This window comes from Aricia agestis, chromosome 8 (assembly GCF_905147365.1).
Source record: "Aricia agestis chromosome 8, ilAriAges1.1, whole genome shotgun sequence".
Taxonomy (NCBI): domain Eukaryota; kingdom Metazoa; phylum Arthropoda; class Insecta; order Lepidoptera; family Lycaenidae; genus Aricia; species Aricia agestis.
Genome location: NC_056413.1, coordinates 4,072,280 through 4,100,008, shown reverse-complemented (window position 1 = coordinate 4,100,008; position 27,729 = coordinate 4,072,280). Strand labels below are relative to the sequence as shown.

Here is a 27,729-nt window from a genome sequence, read left to right as displayed (position 1 = left end):
CCCTCGGATCGGCTAAACTGTTCCGATTTTAACAAATGAGATATCAATAAGTGATGTTGCCGTAAGAGAAGATTTTAACGTGGGAGAGCCATGCTTCGGCACGAATAGGCCGGATCGACCGGAGAAATACCACGTTCTCACAGAAAACTGGCGTGAAACAGCGCTTGCGCTGTGTTTCGCCGAGTGAGTGAGTTTACCGGAGGCCCAATCCCCTACCCTATTTCCTTCCCTACCCTCCCCTATTCCCTCCCCTTCCCATCCCTACCCTCCCCTATTACCCTATTCCCTCTTAAAAGGCCGGCAACGCACCCGCAGCTCTTCTGATGCTGCGAGTGTCCATGGGCGACGGAAGTTGCTTTCCATCAGGTGACCCGTTTGCTCGTTTGCCCCCTTATTTCATAAAAAAAAAAATGCTATAATAATATAAGATTTTTTACGTATTATACCCTTTTTGTACTATCTACCTATGTGTAGAGAATTTGATTCCTATGCAAATCGGGAACCTAAGTAGTTTGGTCGCGTTACGTCAAACCCAGCTGACAGATCACAATTAACATTGAATTGACATATTCGACCAAATAACGTTGGTCTGTCAATTGCATAGGAAACAACTTCCTCGATGGTACTTTTTATGGATGTGGACGGTAATAGGTTTTTAAACTGAATAATCTTTTAATTACAAGACATTAGGATGTATGCAAATCTATACTCAGCATGCTTAGGATGGCCACTATAAAAACTAGTAAGGTTTCTTTATACAGTAACTTTAACTGTAACCACTGTAGATTGATAAAGGCTGTCAGTTTCGTCCTAAAATCTGCCATTCTGATCGCATTTCTACGCCAAGAGAGGAGTCCACACCGCCCTTTTTTCCATACAAACGCTGTCCCCTGTTTCCTCCCTGGATAATGCTAGTAAAGTTATAATTTTTTTCCTGAATATCTACGGCCACTAATACAATGTCCCTATGTTTTTCTTTTTTTTATAATTTAATTATTAAATAAGATATGAACGTTCAAAAACCCCAAAAAAATGGCCAGATTTTCCGCTGTATTCAAACGTCCAGAAAACAGATTTGGCTAGATTATACAAAAAAAGCAAAACATAGGAACACAGCTCAAACCTTTCTTTAATCTTTAGTGAAAAAAGTACTTAAATCGGTTAAGTTTTAGAGAAGGAACCAGGGGACAACGAATCGTTGATTTTTTGCAGTTGTCTCTATCGTTTTCTGCGGTATAGGCTTGAGGTAAGGGAGACAGCTATAGATATTACACGTACTTTTTTTTCATTTCTCTAGCCCCTGGTGTATCCTCTTAAGAGAAAACCGCACTTGAAACTAGTTGTACGTGTAAAAGTGCGGTGCGCCAGCAACTCTTTGAATAATCAACAACGTTATTATCAAACTTATGAATGCAAACATAACCTAGATATTCAAATTTGGAATACCAATGCTGTAATTGAGTACTTTGAATTTAAACGAGGTTTGTACTGAAATTATTTAATAATAATTATTCGTAAGTTCCGAAATAAAACCCAGTGTCGGTGTCGATTTTAGACGTCGTAAAAACTGGCCGGTTTATTCATTCAATTTTAAACTTAACCTCTTATAGGTGTTCATTTTTATTGTCCTAAGAGATGTAAATAAAGAATTCATACGCAGTTGGCGTACTACCTAATTTTGGCGGGTTATGTCGCCACAACAAATTATGACTAACGATTTTTTTTATGAAATAAGGGGGCAAACGAGCAAACAGGTCACCTGATGGAAAGCAACTTCCGTCGCCCATGGACACTCGCAGCATCAGAAGAGCTGCAAGTGCGTTGCCGACCTTTTAAGTAGAATAATAGTCCTAAATGGTAAATTTAGAGCCAAAAAAAACTTTGCCGCACCTAATTCTTAAAGATTCTATTTTTGCCAACAGTATGTTAATTTGGTAATAGCACTGTTTACCGAACGCTCCCAATGTTTGGTGATCATTAGTGTCGGATTGCGTTCCATTACCGAAATACACCCAGTGATTTCTGGGATTCCGTAATTACCACAGATTTGCACGGGTTTTGCGAACTTTTGGACTCGTTTCCATATTTTTGGGAGAAGGCTATGAATTATTACATAAGGGTATAATTTACCCTGCCATATTCTTCGGGTAACTTTTTTTCACCACGTTCTCGTCGGGTTAAAAAAACAAGGCCTTCGCATCCCCATTGTGGATGATTTATACGGTATTTTCAGAGAGAAATCACCACTCTTCAAATACTGTAGTGCCTGGGACAAGATTTTAAAAATGTCCGTATATACGTACATACGGCATGTATGTACATACGGCATTCTCGCGACATAGTCGGCCTAGTCCAGAGAAATGATCAGGTCAATACGTCTGGGACCAACCATGTACGGGTTTTTTTTTTATGAAATAAGGGGGCAAACGAGCAAACGGGTCACCTGATGGTAAGTAACTTCCGTCGCCCATGGACACTCGCAGCATCAGAAGAGCTGCAGGTGCGTTGCCGGCCTTCTAAGGGGTAATAGGGGAGGGTGATTTCCTTCACCGCAAAATCGTACGTATTATGTGCATGGGATCTGAAAATGTCACATATTGGTACACGCCTCAACCCGGGATGGAACCTGCACCCTCTCGAGTATGAACCAACGCGACAATCTTCCCACTAGGCCATGGTCGCTCATATTAATATTAACGTTATAATCCATAATATACTATGGATTATAACGTTAATATTAATCCATATATACTAACATTATAATAAATGGGAAATTGTGTGTCTAATTTTGCTGAAATTCAGTATGGGGATTCGTCTTTTAGTCGTGGGAAAGTAACGTTACAGAGTCGAACATTACATCAGTGAGGGAGGAGAACCGAGCATTACAATTTTTTTTTTATGAAATAAGGGGGCAAACGAGCAAACGGGTCACCTGATGGAAAGTAACTTCCATCGCCCATGGGCACTCACAGCATCAGAAGAGTTGCAAATGCGTTGCCGGCCTTTTAAGAGGGAATAGGGTAGGGGAGGGTAGGGAAGGGAAGGGAATAGGGGAGGATAGGGAAGGGAATGGGGTAGGGGATTGGGCCTCCGGTAAACTCACTCACTCGGCGAAACACAGCGCAAGCGCTGTTTCACGCCGGTTTTCTGTGAGAACGTGGTATTTCTCCGGTCAAGCCGGCCCGTTTGTGCCGAAGCATGGCTTTCCCACGTACAATTATCGGTTTATATGTGAGGGAGCACCTTTAGGCTACTTTTGCAAAAATGTATGTAATCTAGTATAATATAATAATAAAAGGTCAGCTATTTAGCTAAGAGTAGGTATTGAATTAATAGCAGTGAAATCTGACGTTGTCACTCTGACAATAAAGGTTCTATAGCTAGTTTATCGCGTTAATCGCAATTTGCAGTGAAATACGCTATTGAGTGGATTGGAATCGGAGACAAAGGCGACACGTCATTTGTCACTCGGTCAGACTGAATCGAAGGTTTCAGGTCAGGTGACGTCACGCAGGTGCCCTTAATCGACTTCCACGTGCTCCGCATCATGTCATGAGATTACTCCTGTACTAGAGTAATCTCATAGTCACTAGTCTAGATGATGCCCGCGACTCCGTTACGCCAAAATTCATTAATCGCTCGGGAACCGGAATTTTCTGGAATAAAAAGTATCCTATGTTCTTTCCCGAGACTCAAAGTATCTCCATATCAAATTTCAGCAAAATCGCAAGTTTCGACCAGTTTTTCGTCTGATTTCGTCAATTCAGACCGCAACGCGACGAGGCGAGGCGAGGCGCAGCGCGGCATAAATTTGTATGCATTTGACAGATTACAATTGCGTAAGACGTCTTGCAAATCTGTCAAATCTGTCAAATAAATTTAGAAATGCATCTACGCATCGCGTTGCGGTCTGATTAAATCATAGACTTAATATATACTGTCTTAAATCATAGACTTAATATATACATTATAGGTTTATGGATTAAATACATGATTATTATTTTTAACAAAAAATTAAAACCGACTTCCAAGGTAAAAACAATAATATTAATATATGGAGGGCTTGGGCTTCGGCCGGAACTTGGTTAAGGTTGGTGGTGGTTAAGGTTATAAATTAAAAGTGACATAATTGTTCCCTAAACTAAACATAAGTACACTTTTTTTTTGAAAAAAAATTATCCATCTCTTTTAAAATTATTATACTATGCTAACGCGGACTAAGTCGCGGGCAACAGGTAGTGAAACAGAACCAAATAAATTGTTAAACATCCTCATGATCCTCGATCATTTGAGGAGTTGGATAGTTTAAGATCGAGTGAATCTTAGGCCCAAAATAATTGAAATAAAAATAAAGTTTAAAAAACTAAAACCCGACTACTAAAACACGCTCTAAAAAGTACGAAACAAGAAAACAGTTTATAGGGATATGGAAATGTTTAAAGGATAGCCGTGGTCGTATGCCACCTACTAGAGCAAAACATATTCATTATATTATATTATATTAATATAATAAAGGGCATACATACGACCACGGCTATCCTTTAAACATTTCCATATCCCTATAAACTGTTTTCTTGTTTCGTACTTTTTAGAGCGTGTTTTAGTAGTCGGGTTTTAGTTTTTTAAACTTTATTTATATTTAAATTGGACTAATAGCTCCTGAGATTACCGTGTTCAAATAAACAAACAAACTATTCAGCCTTACAATATTAATATATACTAGCGGACCCGACGGATGTTTTCTCGTCATATCTATAAAGTTTTTAATTATTAATGTCAAAAGCGATAAGGATACGTCATAAGTCATAGCTTATAAGAAATTATTCTAAACTAGATGACGCCCGCAACTCCGTTGCGCCAAAACTCGTTTATCGTGCGGGAACCGTACATTTTTCCGAGATAAAAAATATCTCATTTCCTTTCCCGGGACTCAAAGTATCTCCATAGGTACCAAATTTCAGCAAAATCGGTTCAGCGGTTTGGGCGTGAAGAGGTAACAGACAGACAGACAGACGGACAGACAGACAGACTTTCGCATTTATAATATTAGTATGGATAAATCTAAAGATTTTTTTTTTAAGTTTCTTCCCCAAGATTTATTCTTAAAAAAATTTCGAAATCACTTCAGCCGTTCTCGAGGTAAGCGCTTACACACACATTTAGCGATTCATTTTTACATAGAAGTAAATCAATAGTTAAAAATATTTTAAGAGAATTTAAGCTCTTTTTCTATTGCTACAGGCTACAGGACACAAGAATCGGAAAGTAGTCAAATATACAATAATGACAACCTTATCTTATATTTGACTACATTCATGTGTTGATGGCTCATTTTCATTGGTCGATAGGGCCTGCATGCGGGGTGCGGGAGTTTTCTGAAACGCATGCCATAGGGCCCGCATTCGGGGAACCATTTTCATTAGTCGATAGGGCCCGCATGCGGGGTGCGGGAGATTTCTGGAACGCGTGCCACAGGGCCCGCATTCGGAGAACCGTTTTCATTAGTCGATATAGACCCAGGGCTGGGGAGAACCTCTGTGTTCGTCGCCAGTTACAGACTACAGACGTTCTTGCCATGGAACAACAATTGATGTTACGCGGAGCAATTTTGACTGTCTGTGATTTATTGAAGAAGAAACTATTGGCGTCACTGAAGGAGAAGAGAAAAAGATTTTGGGTGCGAACTTTACTGAAAAATAAAAACAGGCATGGCGCGTTAGAAACATTGTGTAAGGAGTTACAATTGCATTTGGAGTGTGATACAGTAGAAGATCATGATAAATTGATTATATTATTATTGAAAATATATTATTTATATATAATATATTTGAGTAGAGGTTATATTATTATTGAAAATACGTAATTCGAACGATTCGTTCGAATTACGAATGTACAGGCTAATCTTAGGATTTTGAAAAAATATTGTTCACATTCACGACCTCCCACAGGTATGGCATTATCCGACTTCTATTTATATCATACAGGGAACTGTTAAAAATAGTTTCAGGGTGGTACTTGAATGAAAAAAAAATCTCCTTTGCAGTAGTATGGCGGCCATTGGGAACTGTCGGAAACGTGGCAACTCGCGTCCCGCAAGCTGTATATCGACCGATGAATTTCATTGGTCGATATCACGGTCGGTATAAAGCATGCGGGCAATCCCCGCAGGCGGTGTAACGAACACGTATCGACTTGTAACTTTCATTCGTCGTTATCTCGGCTGCGGGGACTGCCCGCATGCTGTATAGCGAACGAGTTAACGACCAATGAAAATGAGCCATCATGTAGGCTGTAGCCATAGAAAGAGAGCTTTAAATTCTCTTAAAATATTTTAGGTAATACACTTCTCAACATTTTGAAACGTAAAACGGTGCGGCGCGCGCGCCTGTATAGTGTATTATAGTCCGTAGGTGTTTACCGCCAGTCTGGCGCCGCACACCCTCGCACTCCCCTCGTCCTTGCCCGCCACCCTTTGTTTAAATCTCACCAGTCACCGGTGAAGCTAAAATATAAATTATTAGGTATTATAATTAATCGGTCACTCGATATTTTATTGTTTTATTTGCATATTTTTTTTTAATTATTTATATTAAACACTTTCGCATATACTAAATCTCAATGTTATTTCATTTAATTCATTTTATATTATTAATATTTTGCGCATTATTATATGTAATTATTGTATGTATTTATTTACTTATTTATTTCTAATAGGTACTGCTTGTTGTCTGTCAGTCGCTTGACAACTACTCAGGATCCAGGATCCACAGAATACCAGGGATCACGGTGCAGGACTATAACCTGTACCGTGATCATAGCCTGAGTGGAATCCCTTTCGACGGTATATTCGCATCGCACTGCCTTTCACTACTACGACCTAGTGATAGTGTAGCAAGGTAAATTTTAGTTTTTATGTCCTTATTATTATTATTATTATTTTTCTTTTTGTGTTTGTAGTTTACTTTGTTTTTTAATGTTAAATATATTTTTATGTATTTAAGTTTAGTGTGGTGTGAATGTGTGTTGAATAAATGTTTTATTATTATTATTATTATTATTAAAAAGTAGAAATTAGAATGAATTATTTAATGAGATTGTAATTTGTATCTTGATTAAATTATCTTTTCTTAATACGAAAGAAAATTTAAAAACATTGAGGCTATTAAAACTAATAATAGTTATATTAAACGCGTGGTAACGAAATTCTAAAATCATAAAGCGATTTGTTATTGAAAAAAAAACGTTGCGCAAAAATCACGTCTCCAACTTTTTATGTTTAGGGGATTTTTTCATGAATTTTCAAGTCACGCAGCAATAAGAAGGCAATTAAGAGAGTTGAGACCGCAACAACTGTCATAGAAAGTTATTATATTAAATATTCAAAGGCAAACTTCAAGAATACTTTTTAACTTTTAAGTTCGTCTTAACCTTTGGCTAAGTTTGGGCTCGTTTGATGTAAAAAGGTTGGGTTTCTGAAGTTTTGTTGAACATTTTTAAGAAATACTTTAAGGCCATCCCCCGAGCAAACGACCTTGACTATACATTTGCTGCGTTGCCGAGATCGCAATAAAATCCTATTTTTTTACTTATCTTAGTTTAAAATTGACCTAAAAAAATTTAAACGGCAAATTATGTAGTTAATGAAATTGTTGATCTATTGGCGTGTGTTTCAAATAAACGTAATTTCTAAATACTAGGTGACACTGAGTGTATGCTTGAATTTAAATAAATTGGTATTACTTTGGAAGCTGATATCATGAGTACAATAAACAAAAATAGGAAATTAATAACAGAGAAAGGAATTTCATTGTTCATATTATGCTGTAGATTATTGCTGTATTTTTATTATAATTTTGTAGCTTCCAAATTATGAGTTAAGGGGCTTAGAACACCTAAATGCGAGATTTCGAAGAGGAAGGTCTTTATGATAGAATGCGATACTTAATGTATTGAGAAAGATATAATATAATATTATTCAGAACATATAATGCTACCTAGTTCCATAGTGCTTCAAAACATCGTGTTTTGAAACACTATGGAACTTATTTTTCTCGATAGAAAAAAATCGCAAACATAAAATCTTAAAATGCTCGGTATGTGTATTATTATTATTAAATTTATGGACAATATACTACCAGTGTACTATTGCTATACTGTTTTATTTTTTTTTAATAAATCCCTAATTAGCAGTACTTAATCAAGTATTTCCCACAATCAGAGTAGACTTAGCGTGGGTGCATGTGCGTTGTGAATGTGTGTTTTTTCAATTGTCGGTCAAGCCCTTAATAAGACTCTAATACGACATCTCCGTAGGGGGAGCGCCTTAAGTTACTTTCCTGTTTTCGGAGAATCTAATTCAAGTGTCAGCAGACCGCACATTTTTTCAAAATGAAGGCTTTTGGAGTTTTGACCAATTAGAATTTTGAATTCTATACTATCCATACTTCCATACTTATATTATTATGCGAAAGTGTGTCTGTCTGTTATCTCTTCGCGCTTAAGCCGCTTACTCGATTGTGATGGGGGCGCAAATACTAGGTATTTTTTTATTTATTTAAGTAATACATAAATCCCCAAGGTTTGTCTGGCATAGCTGAATTACAGTTAATTTTTAGGGTTCCGTACCCAAAGGGTAAAAACGGGACCCTATTACTAAGACTTCGTTGTCTGTCCATCTGTCTGTCTGTCTCCAGGCTGTAACTCAAGAACGGTAATAGCGAGAGAGTTGATATTTTCACAGGTTATGTATATCTGTTGCCGCTATAACAACAAATACTAAAAACAAAATAAAATAAATATTTAAGGGGGGCTCCCATACAACAAACGTGATTTTGGCCCTTTTTGCTTTATATCAAAAATGGCAACAGCAATTTGAGTTTTTCTCAAAGTCTTTAGTTATACTATTGTTGTGGACACAACGATGAAAAGGGCGGCGAACATATTTTAGAAAGTTAAGTAGTGTATTTCTAAGATATTGTTAAAGTGAAATCGCCACATGTTCGGTCCCTTTGACTGTATTAGGTTCGTTAGTTAAAATACGTTATTATTGTGTTCCTTAAAAATTAGTAACGAGTAAAGCTGTTTCTCTTAAAAAGTAATAAAGCATTGTCTTTGTCATAACAATAAAATATAAAGGATATTTAAGAACAGACGTTCGGCAATATCTGAGAAACTAGCGTTGTGATAGAATAGTAATTGGGCATAGGACTCATACGGCAACTACGACTCCAGAAACTCTGACGGAACTTGGTCAGAGAACACCATTCTTATCGGATGGATATAAATTGCTCCGATAGGTCAGATTACGGGTGTAACGAGTATAAATATTGAGTAGTCCGCCCTTGCCTTGGTACATTGCACAAAGTTTAATTTTAATATAATAAATCGAAGTGAAGAGTTAAAAGTGATTTAATTTAAAGTCATCAAAGCTCAAATATAGATATATAAATAATATCAACAAAAAATCATACAGTCCACAATAACTATGTTATTAAAATTAGATATTGAAGTAATATCTAATTTAAATACTAACATTAAATAAAAAATTAAGGGGGCTCCCATACAAAAAACACAACTTTTGGCCTAACTTTGCTCTATTATGGTACAGAACCCTTCGTGCGGGAGTCTGACTCGCACATGGCCAATTATTTATTTAAGTAATAGATAAATCTCCAAGGTTTGTCTGGTACAGCTAAATATTTTTAATTATTATTACTCATTTATGCCCATTTAACTTCGTTGCACATAAATTCATTTAGCACGTGGAAACCGTACATTTTTCGGGACATACATATTATTTTTTTAGTTTTTCCTTTTCTGAGTCTTAAATTATCTTCGTACCAAATTCCATCAAATTTCATTAAACGTTCTAAACCACTGGACCACGCCTCCCTACATCCGTGGTCCAGTAGTTTAGAACGTGGCTCTTGACTCGGGGGTCGTGGGTTCGATTCCCGCGTTGGAAACATGCATTTCCAAGTTTGGTTAGGACAATGCAGGCTGAACACCTGATTGTCTGACAAGTAAGATGATCCATGCGTCGGATGGGCATGTAAAAAGCCGGTCCTGCGCCCGATCTCTCGTCAGTAGTGTCGGTCGGAAGACCCACTGCGTTACGAGAGTAAAGGAATACAGTGTTCTTGTGTACTGCGCACACACTTGAGCAATATAAAATTACTCCTGCGTAACTGGTCTGGTTCCAATCAAACTGGCCACCGTCACCGAGACCGGTGTGGGAGTATTATATGTTATTAATATTGATATTGGATATAATAGTATATTTCGAACAAAACCTGTGGTATAATCAAAACAGTTTCAAATGCTTTATAGAGTCTTACGAATTTTGTAGTGTTTAATGTTATGTAAATTCGGTAGAGCTACTGTCCCTAGCGAAAACATGAAAAAGCATAAAATTAGGCTAACATCCTACAATAATATTGTTTGGCATCCCTTCTCTACTTGGGATCGTATTTTTTTGTAATTATACCCAAAATTAACCTTTATATGTGGAAAGGCAATAGCGTGTAAATAGCTAAATTGCCTGCGGGATAATACAAAGTTCTCAAAAAAAGACACTCCGGAATCCGTATCATGCCCGACTAACCTGTTCCATAGTCAGCAGGGGTGCTCCTCAGGCAATTGCAGTAGCAGCAAGCCCGGTGGATCTTGTAGGAGCAAGAAGTCTTCTGTAGCACGTGGTCCGCTCCGGGGCGTAGCTGAAGTACTCTTGAATTTTGATACACTTTGGTCGGCCGACCACACAAAAGGTTTGACCACACAGCGATTATATTGAAAAACCAAAAGGGAAAGAAACTTGAAATTCCAGCTGGATTAAGCCTTTTCGAGGAAAAATTATCAGAACAAAATTTCGGATCGGTCGGCGGCAAAAAGCGGCCAGCAAACACTTGTCATCTGTCAAGTGTCAAATATATGTCTTCTTCGTATTCACCACTGTCGAAAGAAGTTTCGACAGTGGTGAATTGTCATATTATGTTAAAGGTTCATCCAACGGTTGATGAACAGAAACTCCCAAACTGAGCTACATCCCAACAGTAGAAATCAAACACACCACAAATCCAGAGTGTAATTTGAGAACTTATTATTTAATTATTAAGGAAATTAAGGAAATATAATATATTAAATTATAACAAAATTAAGTGCACAACCAATATGTGTAATGAGAATTTACTCAAATGTAATGCATTTTTGAGGTCCTCACAGATCTGGTAAACTAATTTTGAGCCGTGTTTCAAAGTAATTAAGTTGAAATTACACCAAATCCTCCGATGGCTATACTAGTGATATGACGTGTCATTAGAGAAATCGATTCATAAGCACACAGCAGATCTACACGTCTTATCTTATTATATCTTTAAACAGCAATTCTTGTATCAGGATTGGCTTGGATTGGAGGATGGACAGGATTGAAGTTCAGGTTGAATTTGTTATGTTAAGTTTTTTGGAATTCGCTTCTCTTCGACTCTGCGCTATTATAAATTGACCCTTACTTTCCTTAATAATAGTAAGTTAGAGCTTCTAATCTTTGGGCGCGAATACCTAAAAAACTTCCAATTATTTTTTTTATATAAAATAAGGGGGCAAACAGGCTTCGACTCTGCGCTAGTATAAATTGACCCTTAGTTATATTCTCCTTCTTTCTACCGCGTGACGAAAATCCTGCGTTTGTTTTCACGTCTGTCGATACACCACCTATTTATGGCCGATTTACACGGGTGAGTAAAGCCGCACGATTTACGCCGCACGGCGAAAATCGACCGTCTAAATGGCAATTCGACTACGCCGCATGCGGCTATAGTCGCAAGCCCCAAAGTCGTGCGACCAATGGCCGCATGCGGCGAGTGACCAAAATCGACCGTGCAAACGCTCAGTCGCAAGCGATCGCTTGCTGCGAATACTACTGTCGACTGGTGACTTGCCGGGTGACTAAAATCGACCACACGACACACGGGTGAGTCACCACTCACCCGTGTAAATCGACCATAAGTACTCGACGGAAATCGGTTCTAAAAACGAATACGTCCAATACTGTCCATAAACCACAAAACGGAAGTGAAAAGTATTTTCATTCGGAATGTCACTACATCCATCAATTGGAAAAGCGAGCACCTGGTTCGGTATTTTTCGACTAAACTTGATGAATATTTAAAAGTTTTACCTCGTGAGTTCGTGACAGCTAAACTTTTGTTCCCCTTTTGTATGGAGAAGGATTGATCGACGATATTCAGTCAATTTTGGCCTGTCGACAAAGCTACTTAATATCTGTACCCATTGTAACCATTGAAAGATTCAGCTGAGTACTTTGAAAACTTTAATTCAAATGAACGAACCTAACATATTTACAATATTGCAAGAGAATAATAGCTAATTGGGAGACTAACTGCCGCACTGAGAGTGGAACTTAAATGTAATTTCTTCAATTCAAAATTTTTAACTTAAGCCCCATACATTATTTGTCAAACTCTTCATTAAATTGAAAGTTATTCATTATTAAAGGTCTCTGAGTACGGCTTAATTTTGTAATAAAACTGAGGACCAAAATTAGGTAAATTAATCGCTATTCATTTTTCATGCGAAGAAAATTAATCATAATATAACCATGAAAACGAATGAAAATAATGCTTTCGACCGAAATGTAATCATTGTAAATATAACCCAAATTGTAGGAGCGTATTAAAGAATCAAATTAAGCCACAACACGGTAGGGGGATGATAAACGACGCCGGCTCCTGCTCTAGAAGGCCTTACCGAGAGAGTAAATAACGTGCAGAATGACTCAAAGATACGAATCTGAGACAAGCTGATACCTAGCGTTAGCTTCGTCTTGAGATCCTACGGATTTTGTAACGAAGTACTTTTCTTATTCTTGACGTTTTCCCTACTTTAAAGCAACCGTGGTGAAAACTAGCCGAAATATTGAGATTAAGATAAGCGCTCTGTGACTTTGTAAAGAGCTCAAAATTATAATATTGTTATTCGCGTAAATCAAAAAACCTAGTATAAGCTATCATATTTATTTAATACCTAATACGTTATAGTGATGCACAAATAAGATTAATTCTTGTTACCGGTTCCAGTTTTACAAGATACTTATAAAAATATTATGTTTTATTATTACCGAGTCAGATCGGCCTGCGATCAGTCCGACTGATACCATCTGCCTCACCATATAATACTTTAAAGTTGTTCGAATTATCCGCTCTGCTCGGATATTTAATCGCCGACTTTTAAATGCAACGTTAAGGGAATTTCTATTAAGGTGTTCGGGGAAACATTTAAGCGAATTTTATATTGCCTTCATTTGATTGAAACGAGATTTTTTATAATTTGTGTACGTGCTACGGCTTCCAAATGTCTTGGGGTGCTACTAATTCACTTTTCGCAATTTCTGATGTTACAAGTGAGGAATTTTAAGATGGTGTTTTTCTACGATTTCTTTTTTGCTCCTTGATTTTTCAGGGTAATTCGAAGTACCATTAGGGAAATTGATTCGTAGGCAGATGGATGACCTAAAATGATCTGATCTGATGAATCTGATGACGTCAAATGATATGATTATGTCATGTCAATATTAGTCTAAGAGATAGCGCACATTAGAGACACGACAGTTTTTAGACAATCTTGTTTCACTAGACGAGTCAGACTTTACGAATAAAGAGAAACAGTTGTGTCTACCACGCGGCGCATACCAAGACGAAACTGTTTTGTATACGACGACGCAACGCATACAATTGTATATTCATCCTCGGATCAGATTAGACCTACACCGTCAGACAGTTTTGTCGTTGATGTGCGCGCTCGCATACACTTCAAAGGGAAGCCGACAGTCGTTAGTCAGACTTGGCGCGGTGCAGTTCTTGTACGCATTAGACAACTTTGTCTATGAGACGTTTTGTTTTAAATGTGCGCGTCTAGTACTTTTTATTATGCAATAGTCTGTCTAAAAACTGTCGTGTCTTAAATGTGCGGTTGCCCTAAGGTGGGATATTTCTCCAATCACACATAAAACTTCGTTTTATAATACTTAGTTCCCATTGAACGCATTCATGCGGCGACGTAAATCTCGTTTTGTTTCAAATAGATTTCAAAAACTTATTTTGATGGCGATTAATAAATCTAAGTTCACGTGACGTCACGCGATTATTTTACATGTTTTAATCATTTTAGAGCCTTGTCACGTTAATTTAACAACAAAATAGCAAGAAACAATACATAAACTAATGAAACGCGTGTGTCAAAACTGTCATCTTGACATTTCTTTTGTCTATGTTTTGCGTTCCGCCATGACAGTACACTGACAGGGCTTGAACGGGTTTCATGACGTTAAACTTCGGACATTGGACGTTCAGAAGATAAAACTCAGATTTGCTATGAACGCGTTCAGTTTATTTTAGTAATATACAATTCGGTGTTATGAACGCTTTTATACGTTCAAAACTGGTTCAGTGTGCACTGAATACGTTCCATTTCGTTGGTGAAATCGGGAGCACCTTATAGGGTGTACGTACGTTAAACGTATTTACATACACGAACTGTGGTTATATTATTTCCGTTTTTTACGTGTACTGTGGGATGTGAAGGTTTGCTTTGAAGCTTAAACATAATAATGTTAAACTTCAAAAATATATTATAGCCCAACCGAACTAAAAATTTCTTATGTTGTATTGAAACAAATAAAACTTATAATAGGCCCACGTAATCAAACTTGCAATTAATGTTTAAATTGCTTTGAGGGCATTCCGAAATCGCGTAACTTCATTTAGATCCAGGTAACTCGGGAGAGGCTTTAATCTAATAAAGGTTATTGCGTAATTTCTAATTCACCAAATCCTAAAGCTTTTACTTAGGATTAGAGTCGCTTACAAAAAGTTACTTTAAAGGCAAAATTACGTTTTGAAGAAAATAAGTAATTAGGTTAAAGTGCAATAAAGAAGATGTAGCGTTGAAGGAAAACAAAGTAAAGGAAGCCTCTAAATACTTTTTGTTATCATCAGACAAGGTTTAGGTACCTGAAAAAAATGATCTTTTAGTGTCGCCTTTTATTTTTAATTTTGTCTTGTAAAAAAGTATTTCAAGTAAGCTGTAAAGTTTGTATGAAACTAACTCTATTATACACTAGCTGTCCCGGTGAACTTCGTGTCACTTAAAAACCTTCCCTGGACTTCTACGAATATTTTAAGACTAAAATTAGCCCAATCCGTTCAGCCGTTCTCGAGTTTTGCGCTTAGCAACACATTCAGCATACAAAAAATGATTTTAAAAGTAAGAGCACTCTGGGATTAACGGCTCCGTGAAAACCGCCGTATACGTGAATGATGACAGAATCAGGCCGTACTGATCATAGGCCGACTTGACTGCACATGCGACGGAATGCACAAAATGAATCCGATCAGGTTGGCCTGCGATCAATCCTACCGGATCAATCAGCCTCCTCGTATATTTCTCTTTAATAGCTCCTCTACACGATGGAGCATCGCTGGCCCATCAAATGGCCCATGAGTTGGTTATACAATGGTTGCAACGCATCTACACGATGGCCACGTTCAGTTGTGATCTAAATCTTAGCTGCTGCGGCATTTTTCATATAACCACGTACTCGTCATTTTGAATGAAATGCGTAAAATATTGACATACGACGTCTTCTCTCGACCGCGTTCGGTTACAGAACGTGGTTTACACGCTGGCCCATGATAGTGGACCATCACGATGGCCCATCGTGTAGAGGCGCTATGTGCTGTTCACTCGTCGCCAGTCCAGACCGAGCCTAATGTCTTTGGCCACTGTGCGTGTACTGCTACGCACGTACATGCGTGTTTACGGTGGTACGGATTTGGGCTGACGAATTTATTAATTAACTTAATTTGTTCCCCGTCACGGCGCACGGAACGCCTTTTCCGAGTTGTTACTCGGAAAAGGCGTTAATGAAAAAAGATGTAATCGCTGAATGATGAACCAGTTAAACCAGACTAAGTGAAGGTTACTGGTTGAATCAAAATAATATACTTATCTTTATATACATTATAAGCTATTGTATTACCGTGGGCTTGGCGACCGCATCAAGAAATTCCGAAACGAAAAGAACTGAACACACCCCACTCCGGTGTGGCGTTGCTGACGCACGGTGTTTGTGTACGTGCGACTAGACGTATGCGAATATAATTTCTTACAGTTGATACAAATGCTATAATATAGCTTTACCGCTGCAGTCCGCGAGTGCCACACGTATTTTTTAAGCTGAAGAGTTTTTTTGAATCTCTCGCAATTGACCGATTGTAAAGTTATTTGGCACAGAAAAAGAGAATACCATGGAAAAAGCCAAGACTAGTTTTTGCGGCAAAAAAAGGGCGGAGTCGTACGGAACGTTTAGTATTATCAAAAAGGCGAAAAATGTTTGCTCCTTTTTACTCAAAAATTTATTCCTATTTCGAATTTGAACAAATGATATTTGATTGACAGTTGACACATTATACTTTTATCCTCAAAAGTTACACTTCTCTCGTGGGAACTCTGCTTTGCCCGCAACAAAGTTTTTTCAAACGTATTTTTATTTTACTTTTAAATTATTTTTATAATATACAAAATATAGACCCATTTTTAGGGTTCCGTAGCCAAACGGAACCCTTATAGATTCTTCATGTCTGTCTGTCTGTCCACATATCACAGCCACTTTTCTCCGAAACTATAAGAGCTATACTATTGAAACTTGGTACGTAGATGTAGTCTGTGAACCGCTTTAAGACTTTGATACAAAAATGGAAAAATTACTTAAAATTCTAGGGGTCCCGATAGATACAACTGAAACAAAAAAAAAATTTTTTTTCATCTAACCTATGCGTGTGGGGTATTTATGGATAGGTATTTTAAATCATATTGAGGTTTCTAATATCATTTTTTTCTAACCTGAATAGTTTGCGAGATACACTCTTCCAAAGCGGTAAAATGTGTGTCCCCCACCTCTAACTTTTAAAGTAGTGGCATGATAAGTCCAAAAAGAATATATGATGTACATTACTACAAAAACTACCAACGAATATTGGTTCGAACGAGATCTAGCCAGTACTTTATTTTATACGCCATAAATGGTAAACCTTAATTTAACTTTTATTTAATCAACTGAAATATGAAAATAAATCAAAAACCTCTAAATTTCATAGAAATAAACATTATTGCTGCTGCGGAACCCTTCATGGGCGAGTCCAACTCGCACTTGGCCGGTTTTATTTTTTGGAAAAGACAGACAGTCAATTTAGCTGGTAAAGTAAAATGGACATAATGTTATTATGTCCATTTTACTTTACCAGCTAAATTGACTGACATATCAATTCAAACTTAAATTTCTTGTCATTCCACCATAATCTTAAGATTTCTTCTCTTAACTATAATTACCTTCAAAGTTAGTAATTAGCTTTTCACTTTGTGACAATTAGGGGATAACTTTTAAGAAAAATGGCGGATGACCAGAAGTTTCCTCGGTGGATCGTGACTATATTGTAATTAAGAGATACTTAAGTTACATAACTTCCAAAGCAGAAACAGAGTTCATGGAATTCACCTACCAAATAAGGAATGCGTATAAAGTATTTATTTTAGGTACGTACCCAATACAATTAAATACAAAAAATATAAAGATATAGAATTAAATTAATTACATAATATACATATTATAAAGATAAAATTAAACTTTGACAATGTTAAGGGGTGGACATTTCTTTACACCTTAAAATAATTTATATAACACATACATTCTTTAACGTAAACGGGCTACGAAAGATTAAAAGAAGGAGCCCAAAAAAGTCCTGTGTTCCGGAAAGGTACAAAAAGATTACAAAATTTAATCAAAAGGAAGCTGAAGGCTGGACAACGCTTAAAAACACGCGTAGAATACGAATGACAATCCATTTGAGGATTTAATGGTCTATATCTCTTCTATCTACACCTAAATAAACATTCCTTTGTATTCCGATCCAGCGAATCGTAATAAAGAGATGTTTTTTTAATAATATACATTATACAATACAGCGTTCAGCCCGCCTTTTCAAGTTTCTTCAGTCTGAAGTTTATAATTTATTCAAAAAGGTTGCATGATACCGAACATTCCTATTGCATTTTGTGGATTGACGACTGTATTACCGTATTTCTCGAGAAATTGAGGTTTTGGATTTGAATATGAAATTATAGAGCCCATGCTAAAAGAACTAACTTTAAGGTGCTGTGGTTGTTGCAACTACGTAAATTGGGTTTTTTAAAACAGGCTTTTAGTAAAGGAAATGTCATTAGTTAAGTATAAAATAAGTACCGTTTTAAAATTGAGCTCATTTCCTATACGCAAAGGTATATCAGTACACAATTTGAAAAATTCTGCTCGATAGAAAAAAATCTCAAAGATGACTGTTATAACGCTGTTTTTCATAATTAAATCATTTTATGGCTAAATTACACACTTTCTAGAAAAAACAAAAAATGTAGTATATGTGTCGTAACCTAACGTAAACGATTTGATATATTTGATTTGTGTAATACTAAAAACAAAAGGTTTTTACTCCTATTTTCTATTATCAAGGCACGCGGCGAGCGCGTAACAGCCACTGTACAAGGCGCGCTGATATGAATGTTATTTTAATGTCGTTAACGTCGATATTCGTACTGACAGACATCGACCTGCTTATTTTAGGGACTACTGGGCCTTAATCAAAACGGTAGCGACTTAGGTAATGTTGAAATAGGTACTAAAACTTCTGTTTAATGAAAATAGAATAGACTATAATTCGAATGGTCACAAAAATACTCGTAATAAGGGCCTGTTTCTCCACTTACTGATAACTGACAAGTGCCGTATAGGATATCCACAACTTATCTGACAGATAGAGTATAAAGTATCTGTCAGATAAGTATCGGTAAGATAAGTGTAATATGATTGTGTGTGTGAATGTGTAAATAATCTTATATATAAAATTCTCGTGTCACAATGTTAGTTGCCGTAGACAGTAGGTCTGAGAATCGGCTACTGGCTACTTTTTATATTAGTGCATTTGTTGAATAATTTCATAGTCTTTTAGATCGAGGCTCGAGTTTGTCAAGCGATAATTTAAAAAAGTCTATACTTAATATTATAAACCTGAAGAGTATGTTTGCTTGAATGCGCTTTAAAAACTTATTTCATTGTTAGATATCTCATCATTTATCGAGTAAGGCTATAGGCTATATTATATTATATTATCACGCTTAAACTAATACGACCGAAGAAACTCAGGAAAATGTGGTAAAAACGGGGAAAATATTAGAAAGGGTTTATCTCACGAACTACTGGAGCAATTTTTATAGCAATATTTGGCACTTATAATATAGAGTAGACCACGTGAAAAGAGTATTTCGACCTATGCGTAGAACAGAGTTCTATGTGATCATAGGACAAAAATGATTTTATTGTATACATGAAATAGGAAATCAAAGCTCTACAGTCTCTCATTTTCAGAATTTTTATATCTTACATATTTTTCGATATACAGAATCGTAAAACGTCCTATTTGAAGTAAGCTCCGTCTTAAAATGCACCAAGCGCACATCGGACGAGAAGAGGGGAGCGCGCGTGGCGCACCATCGTCACTTCGAGCGTTGTTGTGCGGAAACAACGTTGTTGTTGCGTCTAATCTAGATAAGACGCAACAACATATATTGATATCAGACGTTGTTTTATGGAGGGTTAGAAAAATACGTTTCTAAGTGTAAAAAGTGAGATTTGTTTAATATTTGTATGTTAGGTAAAAATTCGTCGTGTTATCATCGAAAATAATGTCGTAAAAAGTTGACGTTATAAGTGATGATAGGACGATGTTGGACAAATACTTTAGAGCTTTTATGGGTTACATGAAATTATAGGACGCTTTTTTACGGAATGACTGATGCATTTTGTAAGTCCATTGTGCAGATGGGACGTTATCACCTGAATCATAGCATAAGATAGGACGTTGTACGTTTAAAAATATTGTCAAATATAAATATATTTTTAATTTTATATATATAAATCTGTATTACCTTACAACTTATGGTGTGTGACAAATCAAAATCATAAAATTGACACTTTTGTGCGCATAATATCATTTACCTTATAGCAACATTATATTATTTTTAAATATATTTATTTACAATTAAAATTAAATATTCTTTACAATACTATATATGTATACATATTATATGTAAAATTTGATTTGCTTGTAATACATTTCTTGACATTTCATTTGATGAGAACAATATAACACCGCAACATTCGCCTTTGCCTCCGGGTGCAGAAGAAATAAGCCAGCAACTGGACGATATTTGGCATGAAATTAACGAAGAGCCTAATCCATCTGCTGACCTCACCGTTAATAGCATTCAACCATCTTTAGCTTCTTAAGAAGCGCCTTCTAGTTTTGAAAAATTCGCCTTTAATACAGCTGGAAGACTTAGAAATTTCCGACAGTACGTGTACTCTGGTTTTTTTTATGAAATAAGGGGGCAAACGAGCAAACGTGTCACCTGATGGAAAGCAATTTCCGTTGCCCATGGACACTCGCAGCATCAAAAGAGCTGCAAGTGCGTTGCCGGCCTTTCAAGAGGGAAATGGGGTAATAGGGGAGGGAAGGGAAGGGAATAGGGGAAGGTAGGGAGGGGAAGGGAATAGGTTTGGGGATTGGGCCTCCGGTAAACTCACTCACTCGGCGAAACACAGCGCAAGCGCTGTTTCACGCCGGTTTTCTGTGAGAACGTGGTATTTCTCCGGTCGAGCCGGCACATTTGTGCCGAAGCATGGCTCTCCCACGCACTTGGTTAGTCAAGAATTATTGTTAGTACAAATTCCTACGCCATTTCCAACTCTCTCTGAACTCTGACTCTGAAGTCTGCAGACCGCAGACAAATCGACGCCTTCGGGGTGTAATGATGGAGGAAAATGCGCCTTTCATAGACTGCTTTCAGAAGCAACTCATCCATTCTGGCTAAGCTAAACATAAAAACAAGGCTCTGTACCAAATGCCTCAAATAAATGTATCTTAGAATACCTACTATGGACATGTGTACATTTTGGCTATGTAGCCAAAAAGGAAAGAGGCAATATTAAAATAGGCACTGGCAAGACTCGGGGCGAAGAACTGAGGGGCCACCGTCCAATTCGTTAGTCCTATCAAATCCACACCACTATTATTGAGTCAATCGTCTACGACGCTCGTCGAATAGACGAAGACAGGAAAAGCTAGCGTAACATCAATAGCAGGAACTAGGAAGGTTATGAAAGGGGAGGTCACGACCCTCTGACATGAGGAATACGACTTAGATAGGAATAGGATCACTTAGGTTACTAGTACTAGTTCCTAAGTTTCCTGGCCGAAAGAAGAGATATTGAAATATAAACCAAGTATAATCTATATCCATACTTACATTATTGTAAATGCAAAGGTGTGTTTATCTATCTGTTTATTCGCCTGTTACCTCCTCACGCCTAAACCGCTTAACGGATTTTTCTGATATTTAAAATGGGGATACTTTAAATCAAGGGAAAGGACATGGGATACTTTTCATGTCAATGTTCAGTTCTCGGGCGATAAACGGGTCAGGCCAAGTTAGCCTTAATTAAGCTTAGTATTCTTAACAGAGCGAGACAGTATTTCAGTACGATGCAACGCCTAAAACTCTACAAGGTGAAGATTCAGTCTCACGTGGAATACTGTTCTCATTTTTGGGCAGGGACCAAAGATGAGGACAAAATACCAACTATTCCTTCTGAATAATAACCAACGAAGGGCTGCTTGGATTGTAGACAGCCATTGTGTTTCAAACAAGCTAAAGTCTAGACCCCTCGGAATTACGCTGAGATGTGTCTTCGCTCTGCATCTTCTATCTGCTGAATCACGGGGAGTATAATTGTTCGCTATCACACCTTCTGCAACATTTAACCATTCCACGGGAATATATACCATTCTCATCACCTTGATGACTCTTTCACAGTAAAACTGAAACAATCTGCCGCCATCTGTAAATTTTCCGGACCTATACGACCTACAAACCTGCAAGAAGAGAGCCTCTTAAAAGGCTGGCCACGCACCTGCAGCTCCCTGATGTTGCAAGTGCCCATGTGCGACGGTGGTTGCTTTCCATCAGGTGACCCGTTTGCTCATTCGCCCCCTTTTAAAAAAAACCCAAGGAGCAGTCGAAATAAACAGTTGGCACTAACAAAATATCTGTAAGATTTGATTTAATGTTAGCAATTTTGTTCAAAACACCACTTAATTTGAGATGTTTTATTAATAAACGTTTTTTTAAGAAAAAAACTTTTTTGTGTATATGAAGTAATATGGAAAATTACATAGGACATAAAAATTACAGATAACTCAAAACTCAAAAAACGAGTGATATGAATATAAAACGTAATTTCATTCAGAAGTTTCCATAAAACAATGTCTGGTGTTCAATACGGACCCTCGTCTTTCCGCTATAAAATGTCTTAAGTTGACATCGGACCCGCTATCATGGTAAATATAATGAATTATTAAAAATAATATATACCACGTAAATAAAGAGGAATTTCTTAATAACATACAAAAAAAAAACAAAAATATAAGTCTTACAGTTTTTAAGCTATTCAAGTTTTTCAACTTGCAAATCTTCTGATTACTCTACTGAAAAGTAGTGATTTTGCAGATCAGACTTTGTTCTACGCATAGGTCGATTTATACTTAGCTATTTTATTCGAAAATGTACGGTTTCTGTGAAATTCCTAATTTACGCGGGCGAAGCCGCGCGGGACATCTAGTATTAGGATAAAATTGTTCGGCGTGCATCCGTTGTCTGATTGTCATACACAAGTTTTTACTTAGCATGGGATATTTAGACTACGTGATGTATGCTACCTGGCTTTTATACTAATATAATAATATTATTGTATGCTTGGTGAATAATTTGAATTTGAAGTTGTGGATAGCCCATCCGGCACTTATCAGTGACATTGAGTGGTGAAATAGCCCCAAGACTTCAATGAATTTAATTATTGAAGGATATATAAGTATATATTTTTTTCATACTTTTGTACGCCTCCGAATATGCATTGACACGAAAAGGGTGACTTTTTCTAAATAAATAATTATGTAGAAGCAGATATTTAATGTATAATTACAAAACCTAATACCCACTGAAATCTATTAGTGTAAGGCCCGATTCGACCAAACTTGAAGTTACACTAGTATAACTATCATGAGAATAATTTTACTCCTTTAATTTACTCTAGGGTATTATCGTTTGCATTTTACCAAGTTACTCAAAGAGTATGAAATAAAATGTCAATTATAGTTCACAATGACACCGACCGTGACATTTGAACCCTGTTGTGCAACTATTCTCAGTTTAATATTTACTCCACCAAAATAGCCCGTGTAAATATTTACTCCCGTGTAATTACCTCATTATTGGATTAGAAGTTGGAAAAACGCAAAACCAGCTTACTCTTAGATTAGGATTCGACCAAACTGGAGTAAAATTTTACTCCAGTTTGGTCGAATCCGCCCTAAGTAAGTTACTACGAATAATTAAAACGTAAAAGTAGTAAATCTCAGTTTTGCGAACAGTGTAAGTACGACATTTAGATAGAAACTTTTCATATTTATAAAATGAACAAAGCTCTCACCTCTATGAAGCGTCAGGATTCCCAAGGGCATCACCAGTATCGACACCAGCAGATCGGTGATCGCGAGCGACATCAGGAAATAGTTGGTGACGTTCTGCAGCCGCCTCTCCAGGTATATCGCGAGGCACACCAGCACATTTCCAGCTGCCGTACACACCACTAGAATCACAGCTATGAACGCCCACCAGTTGTTCACCTCTACATCACCAACCACCGTACCATTCACATCACTAGCGTTCGCGAACTCGAAATCCGTGAAATTAGTTTCGGAACCGTTCGTTACTTCGTTCATTGTTACTCCACACTTCCGTTATACTTCCGTTTCATTTCGGACCGAATCACCTTATCTCGTAAATGTGGTAAATCTCATTCGGTTTCTTCTCGTCCATTTTCACAGTTCCATTCCAAATTTATTTAGCATCTGCAAAGGAAATACGGTGAATTAAAATTCGTCGAGTGTTTTATTAGATTGTGTGGGGGAGCAAAAATGTTTTGATTTATTACAACCTACATTATTATTTTGTTGTAAATTTTGAACGAGATTTCTCGTTTGTAAATCTGAATTCTTTTTCATTTTATCCGTTTAATTTGGTTAAAAAATTAAGTTTAATTGGAATGTATCCGATATGGGTTTAAAACATATTAATATTTTTCATATTATATGTACCTATGAATGATATTGTTTATAATAATTATTGGAGAAGACTTACAAAGCCTTCTTTAAGCCTTTATAGCCTTAAGAGCCCATATGACCCTAACTTGACTACATACTTTAACCTAGATCTCAAAATCTGTAAGGATTAGAAAACTGATTTTTTGACACAAGTAACTTCAGTTCATAAAGATTAATTGCTCAAGACGAAAACACGATTACTCAAAAAATGCTCGATAGTTTCTTTTTTACAAAAAACCTTGTTTTAGACACATTTTTGCTTGGATCTTCGAAGTTTGTTGTCTTTTCTTTAATATTTTTTAATATCTAAAAAAGTATTGATAAAACCTAAATTTGCTCAAAACACTTTTTTCATAATCATTATAGTTCGTCTTTTATTCAAGTAAAACTAACTTGGCGATGATTCCGCGTCGTCCTTTTTCACCTGGCATATGAAAGACGGGCGTGAGTGTGATGAGAGAAGGACGATGTTTGATTTTTAGAGTCAGGTGAGCTCTTAAACCCTATGAACTCGATTATAATAATATTTTATAATAATTAATATACTTAAAGTTTAGTTACGACTTATAATAAAAAACATAAAATTTTAGTGCGTTAACGCTAATTTGCTATATTCAGTTTTAATAATTCGCTTCGATGCGCTTCGACTCTGCGCTAGTATAAATTGACCGTTATCAAATCGCTAAACATTTTAAAAATGCGCGATTTATATTATAATTAATTTGAAAGTCTACCTGCCTGCATGTTAACTTTTTATCTAAATGGAATGAAATTTTGTATTCGAAAGACAAATAGAGTTAAAAACTTAGTATAATTTTATCAAGAAAATATAGTCAGTCCCCACGTAAAAAAACCTAATTTAAGCGAAGTATACAGTGACTTTGAAATTTAGCTCAAATCTTTAGATTCCATATTTTATAGAAGCTTACCATAAGGTGTTTCATTTGGCAACAAAATATGATAAGAATCGAATTCTATCCTTGGAAATCTATTTATAACTATTATTACAGGCAGCATCTGTGTATTGTAATATTATTGTGCACAATGTAGGCGTACATAGGTAGTGGGCCGTATGCCAGGGGTCACTAAAGCTGGATTTACTTTGGACGATTGGTGAACTATTGACATTTTCCGACGTAATTTTATACTTTAAGCTATAATTTGAATTTGGCTCGTTGGCTTCGTCTGAATAACCGTACCGAGACATTTATACTTTTTAAGAGACTAGATGACGCCCGCAACTCCGTTGCGCCAAAATTCGTTTATCGCGCGGAAACCCTACATTTTCCGGGTTAAAATGTATTATTTGTCCTTTCTCGGGACTCAAAGTATCTCCATACCAAATTTCAGCAAAATAGGTTCAGCGGTTTGGGCGTGAAGAGGTAACAGACAGACGAACAGACAGACAGATAAACAGACAAACAGAGAGACAGACAGATAGACAAACAGACGGACAGACGGACAGACGGACAGACGGCCAGACGGACAGACGGACAGACGGACAGACGGATAGACGGATAGACAGACACACTTTCGCATTATTAATATCAGTAAGTAAAGTAAGTATATTGGTATGGATTCCCAAACTTTTTCTACATGGAACTGCAAGCATAGAAGTTCTGGAATCATATAATTAACACGTCATTTGTTAAAATCGGAGCAATAATTTAGCAGAAGTTTGAGGGCACACACATACATAGTACATACACTGCCAAAATTGTTCCATTTTTCGTTGACGTAATTGGTTTTAAAATAAAATAGATCCAACATAGATCCTTAACTGTCCCACTGCTAGGCAAAGGCCTCCCCCAAAGACTTCCATCTGTCTCTCTCCTGCGCCACCGCTGGCCAGCCTGGCCAGTTAAGGCTCATAATAAAATATATAACATAGATCCTTTGGGAATAATACAATCTCTTACAATAGAACGTCGTGTGTGTTCGATTTTCCTAAACCTTATAATATTTAGTCGAGTCCGAATCTGTGTTCAGAGACAAAGACCCCAACGCACATGATCCTATATTTAGCTTAGCTTGTAATAAGGGATTGTCGCAGTACAAACACAAAACCGTTCATATTCAAATAACGCGGGATATTATTGACACAGGCAAACGTTTGGGTATCCGTTTCAATATTGTTACTGTCTTTTTATTACATGTTTCAGAGCTTTCGTTTCTTTATGGAAAATGTTTTACGGTATTTTGGGCTGACGTTTTCAAGTGAGGCGATTAGTAGTGAGCTTGCTAACATTTTTATAATGCTTCATGGTGCACCATGAGGTAAAAAAATATTTATCTACCCCAATCGCCATAGCAAAGTCTTATCTATATATATCATTTGAGGCGACTTTTTTCAATATTTAATGACAAGGACTATAATACATTGCAAAACTTGTAATATTATGTTTTATAAACTTTTTTATTACCTAGCTTAGCTCAAAATTTTATAGTCTACAAATCTGTCGTTTGCGAGATATAGTAAAATCTAGAATAAAGTAAAAGCAAAACAATAAATAAAAATAAAATATAATAATAAATGGATATAGGTTTCTCTGGTTTTGATAGGTTTTGGTCACTCGATATAACGTCGAAATAGCCGCACCCCTTTTGTCCTACAATCACTGACCTATCTGCAAAAATATAAACGGATTTTCCATTGTGGGAATATAAAATTGTGTGGCAGAATAGTGTAAGAAATTCAAAATGTAGAAGTTTAATATATTACATAATTAAAGAACTTTAAAATAAAACCTCCACGCCCAAAAAGTTTTAGACTGGAGCGTAAAGGCACAGTATAGCAATATACTACCCTATCATATTGCTATACTGTGGTAAAGGGTAGCTGAGTCAAAATGAAATTTCTGACATTTTTTAAAATATTTCTACAAAATACATAGTATCATACAGTAGCGTAGCTAAGCAATGTGCTTGAATAAAATTCATGAGATACAGACAGGTCTTAAGCGTGATACAGATCCACTAAAGTTATCTGAAATTATGATTACTATTCCCGATACGGGCAGTGAAAATATCTACGGTATTTATACTGTGTATCACTACACTGAGTCATGGGGTAAAATCGTTTCTTCAAATGTCAGCGAAGCGCCATTGTGCCATTGAGGATCACCGCTTTGTTCGACTTTACTTTGACACAAACGTATTCGAAAAACCTTTTGTCCTACACCAGTATACGTAGTGGATACCCTATTGTAAAGAGTTTGGTCCTAATGTCGACTTTTTCATTTACTAAAATAAGTTGAAGTGCTAAAGTATATTTAAAATATATTTTCAGAAAGAAAAAGGAGACATCGAAATAAAATTAAAACAAGTTGGGAAAAATAAAGCATCCACGTACTTTTGCAAAACGGTTCAATAATCATTAAGTATGAAT

General features: G+C 36.7%; 1 protein-coding gene across 1 annotated transcript in view; it reads right to left on the bottom strand.

Annotated features, from left to right (window-relative positions):
• The window catches only part of LOC121729640 (5-hydroxytryptamine receptor 2C), a 145,019-nt gene that overhangs the window by 49,672 nt on the left and 67,618 nt on the right, over positions 1-27,729 (bottom strand). Inside the window, exon 2 of the mRNA XM_042118213.1 lies at positions 23,669-24,089. Within this exon, the coding sequence (XP_041974147.1) occupies positions 23,669-23,960 (292 nt within the window). The 5' untranslated portion in view covers positions 23,961-24,089. The remainder of the gene's footprint in view (positions 1-23,668; positions 24,090-27,729) is intronic.